The sequence below is a fragment of the Sinocyclocheilus rhinocerous genome, unplaced genomic scaffold (genome assembly GCF_001515625.1).
Source record: "Sinocyclocheilus rhinocerous isolate Xijiao unplaced genomic scaffold, SAMN03320098_v1.1 scaffold55, whole genome shotgun sequence".
Taxonomy (NCBI): domain Eukaryota; kingdom Metazoa; phylum Chordata; class Actinopteri; order Cypriniformes; family Cyprinidae; genus Sinocyclocheilus; species Sinocyclocheilus rhinocerous.
In genome coordinates, this window is record NW_015647461.1 from 782,687 (window position 1) to 793,941 (window position 11,255).

The window sequence follows — 11,255 nt, forward strand, 5'->3', positions numbered from 1 at the left end:
TCTAAGTGAATGAAAACATTCTGCAAAATATTAAATCTTAAAGTTATTGTCTCTCAAAAGAAAGAGTCGACTCTGAATCATTGAAACAAGTCCTTTTTAAAACGAATCCCAAGCCGTTTTGTGTTGACGTCAACAATTAATAGTTGAGCGAATCGTTTGGGAGTCCTTGAGCAAGTAAGGTAAAAAATAAATGCATATTAGTGTGCATTTTTGTGTTTTTTTAAAGTGTTTTTTGACCTTGCATGCATGTCAACCTGTTGTTGGGGACTCCCAAAACCTAAATATGAACCTTTCATTACCCATAATAGGGGCACTTTATTACTAATATCTGAGTAGTCTATTTGATTATTTGTATTATCAGTAATCTATTAATATTGAAAAGTTGCCAATACGTTTTCAGTTGCTTTAATAGAGATGTAATGATTGAAAAAAAAAAGACAGTAATTTTTTTTCTTGGCATTTTGTTGAATTTTGATCACAGATTTTGTATGCTTTAATATACGTATTATATAACTAGAAAAGCGTAAAGGAAAGATTTTGGTCTTCTTTATTTTGTGTGCATTTGTACACTGTACATCTAGTGCTCAATGCCACCTGCAAAAGTACCACTCAATATGAAGGATGTATCCTGGCAAGTCTCCATATCTCGGCTGGCATGTCATCAGGCCACAAATGATTTTAAAGAGGAAGACATTATGTTTTCTTTTGTTTTGTTGTAAATGTATCACATAATGCTAAACTATGCATAGTGTTAACCACTGGAAGATTGCAGATGCTTGTCATTACATGCACTGCATTAATAGAAAGTCAGGTAATATAAAGATTTTAATATAAAGTATTCTTCAAATTATAATTATAATATGTGTCTCATACTAGCGTTTAAATTCTGAGCAGGACAGTAAAACTGAAGCCTCGGAAGGCTGAAGGACTTACTAGGATGCAGCCTTCCGTTTGAGAAACAGCCATTCTTTGGAGATCTTTGTTTGTAAACAGCACCTGGAAATCAGCTGGTACTAATCCAGAATACTGTCTAATTTAGTAAGAAATAAAAGATGCTTATTTACACATATTTTATTATGCACTATATGGAGAAATTGTATCATTTACAGTAAAAAACATTGAGTAATATCATAGTTGTTGTATTTTTTTTTTACTTTTAAGCAATGATTACTTTGAAATGTGTTCTTATTTGAGATAGTTTATTATTGTACTTTATTTTACTAGTGTTACAGTTGTCAGGCTTTATTATTTAAGTCTATAATAATACAGCTACACTACCAGTCAAAACAGTAAGATTTTTAATGTTTTTAAAGAATTCTCTTCTGCTTACCAAGCCTGCATTTATTTGACCCAAAATACAACAAAAGCAGTAATATTGTGAATTTCTTTTACTATTTAAAATAGCTGCTTTCTATCTGAATATATTTTAAAATGTAATTTATTCCTGTGATTTCTACATTTTCAGCATCATTACTCCAGTCTTCAGTGTGACATGATCCTTCAGAAATCATTCTAATATGCTGATTTGCTGTTCAAGAAACATTTATTATTATTATTATTATTATTATTATTATTATTATTACCAATATTTAAAACAGTTGAGTACATCTTTTCAGGATTCTTTGATGAATAGAAAGATCCAAAATTCCAAAGATCAGCATTTATCTGAAATAAAAAGCTTTTGTAACATAATACACTATACCATTTCAAAGCTTGGAGTCAGTAATTAATACTTTTATTTAGCAATGATGCTTTAAATTGATCAAAAGTGATGGTAAAGACATTTGTAATGTCACAAAAGATTTCCATTTCAGATAAATGCTGTTCTTCTGAACTTTCTATTCATCAAAGAAACCTGACAAAAAATTCTACTCAGCTGTTTTCAACATAATAATAATAATAATAAAAGTTTTTTTTAGCAACAAATCAGAATATTAGAATGATTTATGAAGGATCACGTGACTGTAGTAATGATGCTAAAAATTCAGCTTTGAAAAAACAGGACTAAATTAAATAGTAAAATATTTAAAATTTTTACTGTTTTTGCTGTACTTAGGATCAAATAAGTGCAGGCTTGGTGAGCAGAAGAGACTAAACATAAAAAATCTTACTGTTCAAAAACTTTTGACTGGTAGTGTATAGCAATAAATCAGAATATTAGAATGATTTATGAAGGATCACGTGACTGTAGTAATGATGCTAAAAATTCAGCTTTGAAAAAACAGGACTAAATTAAATAGTAAAATATTTCAAAATTTTACTGTTTTTGCTGTACTTAGGATCAAATAAGTGCAGGCTTGGTGAGCAGAAGAGACTAAACATAAAAAATCTTACTGTTCAAAAACTTTTGACTGGTAGTATACATATAAACGTTACTTAAACCAAAATAAGGCTGGTCAATTTATAGTAGTCTTTGAGTTATGAATGAAAATATAAAAAAATGTCCCATGGTCTCTCCTAGCTCACTCTTTTAAATGAAATTGAATATTAATTTTAAGAAATCAATAAAAATTCAGTTCTATTGAATTTTATTTGATTGTATTTTATTTTCCTGAAATACTTTTCAAACAAGAGTACAAAAGGGATAAATGGAAGAAAATCAGGTTTGGTGTTCTAGTGTGTTCAGTCAGGTGAGCTAATGGCAAAATAAATGCCTGCTTGAGTGTAATTGTCTCTGATGGTCTTCCTATCAGAATGGAGACTAAGCTGTGTTTAATGAAGGCTCTAACGAGCAGCGGGTCCTCTGAGGAATGCCAAACAGTGCCGCCTCCTCCTCTCCATCATTACTCTGATTTGACCAGGTTAGGAGCAGACAGGGGCTTCTTTCCTCCAGAAAACTGCAACAGGTACAGTCCCATCCCAATTAGAGCTTAACCAAATAATCATGAAGATGACCCTGTCTTTGAGAAAATATTCATTAAGATGGAAAAAGGTAGCTCGTATACAGAAAACATACACTTCCACTTGTACATTTCTTTAGGCGTGATGGAAATAGGGTATATGGACAAAACGTTCTCAGACTTGAAGGCGCCACACAGATTGTGCCCTGAACTTCCTGCGATGGATATTGATAGTGAAAATGAAAATGGGCGGTATGTTTAGACTTAGTTGTTTAGCTATTAACGCTCATTTCCAGCTTCTGGTTGGGAGGGGATGTACCCTGGGCTCTCAGAAAGGGGAAATGGTGTGTCTTCGACTCATTAGGAACAATGTCCTAATGCAGCTCACTGTAAACAAGCATGAGTGAAAGAAGCTGACAAACGAACACATGAAACTACATTTTAAACATGCATGATAAACACCATTCACAAACACAGTTTGTGTTTGTTTATATATTTGTAAATTATGTAATTTCACAATTCTCCTTTTAATATTTTGTTCTTTTGAGAACAATAAGCAAAACAAATATAAATATGCTTGCTGCATTATCATTGATTGTTGATTCTTTCAGCAAAAAGTAGCCACATCACTCATGAAATAAATGCACAGTAAAACAGGGATATGCATCAGCATAAAAAACAACAACAACAACAAAAAAAACCCCACAATCCTCTTTATTTTGTTTATTTTTTTTTTCATTTATTTCTTCAAAATAATGTGTTCTTTGTTTCTTTATATTTGATTGTAGTTGACATGTATTTCTTGTGAAGTTGTCAACCCTATTAACATAATTCCCCCTTTTTTCAATTAACAAACAAACAAACAAATAAATAATGTATTTTAGGAAATGACTTGTAGCGTCATCCCAGGCTTGGAATTATGTTCCAAGAACTTGCAGTTGCAGCATATTAAAGAGATGGCAAATTGCAATTTATTACGATTTAAACACACTATATGCCTAACATAATCTTTGAAATGTTACAAAACTCTTTAAAATCACTTTATCAAACTGGAAAAGGTACCTGTTTCAAAGAAAAATGACTGTTTTTGGCCATACAGTGGCATTATAAGCAGAAGACTATACTGCAGCCATCAGTAAACATATTATATAGTATACAGACTTGTAATGAATGTCCTCAAGTAAAATTATACCATCAAGTCCTTAATTATTGGTGTTACTCATTTGAGTTTATACCCTTTACTTAGTTGCTTTGCTATGCAAAAGGGCAGAACAGAACAGCAGAGGGTAAGATGACCTTTGTGTAGAGATACAAGCTGCAGCTCAAGCCCAGTGCGATGCTTAAAAGAAATAACTAGATAGTTTAAAAATACCAATGGTTTCTCACAGGTGAAAATCTGACGCCAAAAAAATAAAAAATAAATAAATAAACACACTCTGCACCAGCAGTGCTGATCACACAACACACCCAGTGTGATCACATGCACACCCAGCAAATGATCACACAACAACACCCTGCAGTACACACCCACAATTCACCAAAACTGCATAACAGTCTAGCACCTTCAACACTGAAATCGTACTTTGAATTATTAAAAAATAATAATAGTTTAAATGAATATGAGTGCATAATTATTTTAATTATTTTGAAATTACTATTTTTCATAGCCTATAAGCATATTTAAGCAATAATAACAATAATTTTCAAATGCAATTGAATGCAATAATTTTTTTAATGCAATTGATTTTATCTATCTATCTATCTATCTAATATGTATATAATTCTGTGCACTGGAATGGTGCAAATTGGAAATGGCTCAATTTGTTGTTTATTATCATTATCACTGCAAATATGTTCTATTAATTGGTAAAGATGGCTGCAGAAAGGGTTAAGACAGACACAATTGATGCCCACAAGCTAAAATGACTGTAGAGAAATTAATAATCTTTGGTTTTGATCTAATCTCATCTGTAATCACTTTATAATCCATAAAGCAGTTAAACTTGAATTAAGGACATTAAAAACCAAAGGGACAACATGCTGCCTTTGGTCCTCATAGATTTTCCATGAAAAAAAAAAGTGATTTATACAATTTGGAGCAACTTGAGAAAGTATACGATTAACAGTTCCTTCTAAAAATATAATAATTAATGGAATTATTTGTATACAACAAAGAAAAGCACTGATGAACATTTTAAATCTTCAAAAAAAAGAAAGAAGAAAAAAAACACTCTTTCAAGTTTAGTTTTATCTTTCATGATTATGCTGAACTCTGATATGGGAATAAAACTGTTCAATGAACTCTGATAGTTCATTGCCCTTTACCTTTGTCTTTACTTTCTTATCACAGTATATATGATAATATGAGAAGTGTTAATGTCACACGTCTCATATGCTGCACAAAGGTTTTCAGTAAAGAAACGCTATTGTTTTGATATCACTCTTGCATCCTTTTGAGGCACAGGCTGTTGTGTTGTCTGCCAGTATACTAACAGTAAAGGAGTAAAGGACTGTTGTAAAGGAGGTTTCACACCGAGATCCATAAAAGCTTGTTTGATTCCACCAACATCACGCCCCACTCTCGGTCACATGTGTTTGTGCTATACCTGCCCTCTCTAAGACAATGTGTTCGTCTCAGCATGGGGTCTTGGCTCTTCTCTGTCAGGATGTTTCTTTCACCTCTTTCTCAGAACAATACATGTCAAATCACCAGTGGCCATGGGAGTCCATCCCTGCAGACAAATTCTCCAGTCACAATTCTTATGAACCTTAACACCTCATCTGAGTGTAAATTTTTGGGTATTTTAGATGGATAAATCATCAAAACTCCTAAAGCGACCTCGATGGACTAGTGAACCAACACAGAAAACAAAAGCCCCTTTAATTGGCAAGAAATTATTTCCCTTTGTCGAGTTATCAGAGGGATTATCTGGTTTTATAATAGAAGAAACTCATGTAATATCCAGCGGGATTTGTCAAAATTAATGTTCAATTTTAACAAGATTAAATGTTGGCAAGTAACAAACTCAAAGCCCATGGGGGGTGTTGAAAAACACAGTAATAAGGGCAAGTATCAAGCTGTGAAATAACAGTAAAGTTCATTCCACTCATGGCAGGGGTTATTTCCTCTGAAATCACCTTGTCCCCACTCAAAGATCCACTCTTAGTCAGCTAAATCATATCTTACATCATTCAAGATATTTTGTGTTAACAGCTTTTAGTGGCAGATGAATGTATAAGTTGAGTCTTAACAACAACGGAAAATAGTTAATATAGCACTACTCAATTTTTAATCAAACGAGAGCCAAAGGTCACTTTTACTTTAAAATAATAATTATATAAATTAGAATAATAAATGTAAATTTTTACATACAGTTTCTTTATACAAATACACACACACGCTGTTAAAAGTTTGGGGTCAGTAAGATTTTTTTTTAAATTAATTGATACTTATTTAGCAAGGGCACATTCAATTGATCGCAAGTGACAGTAAAGACTTCTACACTGTTACACAAAAATTATATTTAAAAAAAAAAAGCTTTCTACTTATTAATCGATTATGGTTTCCACAAATATATGAACTCTTTAAGGATCATGTGACACTGAAAACTGCTGAAAATTCAGCTTTCATTATAGGAATAAATTAAACCCCAAGCCTATTTAAAAAAAATAATTAAAACAACTTTTTTTATTGCAGTTTAATGCTGTTATCATATTTTTCATCAAATAAATGCAGCTTTGTTGAGCATAAGTGACTTTTTTTTTTTTTTTTCTTTAAAAAACCTTACTGACCCCAAGCTTTTAAATTGTGGTAAATGCATACATTACAGACATTTAGGTGAGTATACTCTTATAGCATTGTGTGCCCTGCACATTATGTAACAATAATAAGTCAACTTTAAAAGTCCAGTGTCATAGATATATTATCAGTTTGATACCAATAAAATGGCCTCAAAGTTCAAAGTGCTTGCGTTTATTTCTGTTCATCATTCAGTCACTGTAGTGATTATATAATTACATTACATTCATTTAAATATACTGTAGACATTCGGTTTGGTTTGGGGTCCTCAGATATATAAGTTTTCCTCAAACAGTCAAAGATTTTAAGAAACTGTGTTAAGAGCCTTCAACGTCCTTCCATACAGTGATGCACTTTATTATTAAAGCTTCTCTGTTTCATACGCTTGGTTGATCATACCCTCATCCATACTCTCTTTAATTACACCAAGAAAGCCTTCATCCTTTGGATTGTTGTCAAAATGTCCTGTTTCTCCGCTCTTAGGCACTTTGGTTTTGGGATACCTGTAGCACATTAAGAGTAGTCCACTTACAATGAGCAGGCAACCTGAACCGATCCCAATCCCAATCCCTGGACCCACTTCCTGTTTCACTGGAGCAGAAGGCAAGTAGAAGTCAGGCGGGAAGTCTATAGTGAGATTCGCCAGTACAGAATTCATATTCCAAAAGACGGGGACCAACGAACACGCTGCAGTTAGCCAGAACAAGGAACCCGCCATCACAAAGGTCAATCTGACATGCCTGTTGTTAACCCCAAAGATGGCATTTCTCACCACATGTCCCGCCACTAGGATTGCGAGCACCCCCACGCCAACAGCAACCATGCAAAGTACCTGGGCGGCTGCTATTTCTGGTGGAGTGAATGAATCTGTAAGGCTGATGCTTTTGCAGATCTCAGCCGAATCCAAAATGTGGCTGTTGAAACAGACCCGCCACACTCCCACCCAGGCCAGTCCTCCGGTGATGACCGTCTGATTGTCCACGTACCATATCCTCCAGTCGTTCACCCCAGAAATGGAGGCTGTCATTATCCATCCTACGAACCCAAGCACCAGACCCACAAACTGCCAATGGACTGACTGGGGAAGGTAAGCCATTGCTAAAACTGCTGAGTCCCAACACCAGGTGGTGATGAATATTTTCTCCTCAGGTCTGCACACTGTCCTTCAGGAGCATGGCTACATCGCAGTCATACCACTTCTGTTAGATTAGAGAAAATAAAAAGGCTTTTTTAACCCAACACTAGGGGCAATATGAGGGGACCCCATTCCTAAAATACAACAGCAACTATAGTATCATTAAAAAGTTTGGGATCACTCACTGTATTAGTTTGATGAAAAAGTGACAATACTTTTACACCGTTAAAAAATATAATATTTAAAATGCTGTTCTTTTGAACTTACTATTCATATATGATAGACTATATGACCCCCCCCCCCCAAAAATAGCACCAAATCAGCATATTAGAATTATTTCTGAAGAATTATGTGACACTGATGATTGGAGTAGTGACCGCTGGAAATTAAGCTTTATTACTGTTTTACTGTATTTTTGATCAAATTCGTAGCCTTGGTGAGATAAAAGAATCATTAAATCATAAAATGTTTAAATTAAAGGTCATTAAAGATTACCAACCAAACCTTTAAATGGTAGAGCATATTTTCATGTAAAAGTGCATTTATACTGTGTCGGAAATATAGTTAGCATGATATCATGTCGACAACGTGGTAAATGAATGAATTAAAATCATTAAATTCAAAATAATAAAAAAAATTATAATAAATCAAAATAATATAAATTATACCAAAAGTAAACAATTGACTTTTATATTGTAATTATACTAAAGCGAAAGAAACTGAAATAAATGCCAAAAGAGAGTAAAATATTATTTGGAAAATATTTAATTGATTTTAAGAAAAGTAACAAAGGCATTTTTCTATTGAAAGCTGTAGAAAAGGATATGATTATTTTTCCAGGGCTGTCAATAAAAAAATTGACAGTTAATCTCATGATTTCCGACCAGTCAGCACAAAGTAGACATACAGTAAAATAATTGTTAAACTTTATATGGAAATTTTCCATGGACCACCAACGCTCCCTTTGGATTTTTTATGGCCTTTTGTACCTTTAACAATAGGACAGTAACGAGAAAACAGGAAAATACAGGAAGAAAGCAAAGGGAATGGGACAGGGACATGAGGCAAGCCAGACTGAAACCTGCGTCCCACAGTGCCACAGCCTTCTTGACATTTCACAAAACAAGTAAATGTTTGGAATGTACAAAGACAAAAGGACAAGGTCAAGCAACCATTTCAGACTGAAGAAAATGCTTTTCACATGTGTTTAAAAAATTGTGGTGACGAGCGATGTTTCCAGAGGGAGGAAAAAGGACACTGCGTTGAAGGCCAAGCATAAGGCTACGCATCTGAGACCAAACAGAGAAGGAAGAAGAGAGAGAGAGAGAGAGAGAGAGAGAGAGAGAGAGAGAGAGAGAGAGAGAGAGAGAGAGCACTAATATTTCCTGCCTGGCTCCCTGCACACCTGGGGTTGCGGAATGTTCCAGGATAAGCTGAAAGGCCATTTACAATAATCAGTTTCTTCACGCACAGGAATCAGAGATGGCGACAAATTAATAGAGCTTTGGAGAATTGATTTCCATGGGAATTGAACACTTTGCCAACCCCCACCCCCAGTAAATAACTCCCCCATATTACTGCCTGATATATTAAATAGACAAAATGTCATATTTATCGTTGCAAAATGTATTGAGCACATTCAGTTGTTCTATAACCTTATATGACATCTTCGCTATTTCCAGCAGTTTCTCAAGCTCTTGTTAAACTTTATAGTCAACATTTGTGTAAAGCCGATTGATAAAGGTTATAGCCTAGGCTATACATCCTTCGAAATGTCAATAAATAAAACACAAACTCGTGCTTACCTGTGAAATGTTTTGATCTCCGGAGGATCTTCTAAATTGTAAATCACTTCATCTAAAGTACAGGATCCTCACCTGTGCCGCTCAAACGGAGCTAGTGGAAATGACAACTTTGCGAACTGACAAGTACAAGTCAGACACAACTGTGGTTAATGATTAATGCAGCATATCCAATAAATGGATAAGAGAGGGCGGGGAGGATCAATGCAAAACAATGAAAAGTTACTATACTATTACCATAAACTTGTGTATTGTTTAGGCCTATCCAGGTGGTCAGTTGAACATGACGTAGGTGTTTTGTGTAATATTCTTTGAGAACGTCCCTGAATTGTACGTGTCTATGGTGTTCACATGATAATATAACGTGTTGTGTAGCTGTAAACACAAGCAGTCACATTTGCGTAAAAGGTAGGTATGCATTATTTTTTAATATCATATTTCAAATGATCAATAAAGCCTGACAACAATCGCATCATATTTTTCTTTTAGTTTCTTCATCTTAAATCACGTAGGCTATTTTTTTTCCACGCTGCTCCAGCTAATACGCATGCGTTTTGGAGTAAACATCAAAAAGCAGATTATTTTTTCTATTACTGTTTTCAGATTTGAAAAGAATACGTTTGTAATTATGTTGAAATATATTGAACGCCATAATATTATGTTAAGTTGCGCCATTATTTTGCTCAACCACTATCGGGTGAGTTTTACATGTCAAAGTCTCTTTCCTGATTGGCCAAGGCAATAAGACTTTAGGCTATCTGAAGTTAAATATAAGGTGATCAGAGCCATTCAGATAAAACAATGATTGCTTAGAGAATCAAGAAATAGAAGGATTGAATCAAGTAATAAAAGTTTAAATTGCTTTACTGATACACACAATGTTGTAGGAACATGCCAGTATAATTACACTAAAACCTCATTCCTTTAATCTGGATTATGGAAATTTCCAACTCAATGTAATTAAAGTTTAGCACCTAAAAAAAAAAAAAAATTTATTTACAATGATGCACACTTACATTATAGGAACAACAATATTAAAAAGTATTTTACCTCACAGATTATCAGACACTTTTGTTTGTATAAATCTTGATTGACAAATACATGTGCTATTTCTACAATAATATCGGAAACAATGAATTTGTGTCACACTGCATCCATGCCATAAAGTGTCAGTATAAAGCAATAAAGACCATCCTGAGCTGTGGCATGAAAGACAGCATTCATTGCATGCTTTAAAAGCCTTCCAAAATAATGTTACTGGTAAAGCAGCTAAAAAAAAAAAAGACATACTTGTGGAATCTGAGCAAGTTATATCTGGCTAAATTCAACATGACGATAAAGTAATACATGCAGTCTTTTCTACGCAATGTATCTTTTATGAAAAAAGATTTGACACTGAAATATAATAATTACGAGGAACAAAGTTAATACACTCATGACACGGCATTGCATTATCTATCTGCAAAATTGTTACTACTTACTATATTACATGTTGTTTAAGTTGCTGTGTAAATGTACAGGACATTTTAGACTGGAATATGATGCATTTTTTCCTCCGTTTATATGCATTTTGAGTCTATTCTGACCACATAAAAAACCATGAAACCACAAATGTGACCCTGGAGCACAAAACCAGTCATAAGTAGCACAGGTATATTTGTAGCAATAGCCAACATTAC

General features: G+C 33.9%; 1 protein-coding gene across 1 annotated transcript; it reads right to left on the reverse strand.

Annotated features, from left to right (window-relative positions):
• Positions 1-6,885: 6,885 nt before the first annotated feature.
• Positions 6,886-9,664, reverse strand: LOC107709183 (claudin-34-like). The gene is made up of 2 exons (XM_016513594.1): positions 9,580-9,664; positions 6,886-7,838 (listed from the first exon to the last, which is right to left on the reverse strand). Exon 2 carries the CDS (start codon positions 7,733-7,735, stop codon positions 7,001-7,003), a length of 735 nt encoding a protein of 244 aa, XP_016369080.1. The 5' UTR covers positions 7,736-7,838; positions 9,580-9,664; the 3' UTR covers positions 6,886-7,000.
• Between the last annotated feature and the right edge of the window lie 1,591 nt (positions 9,665-11,255).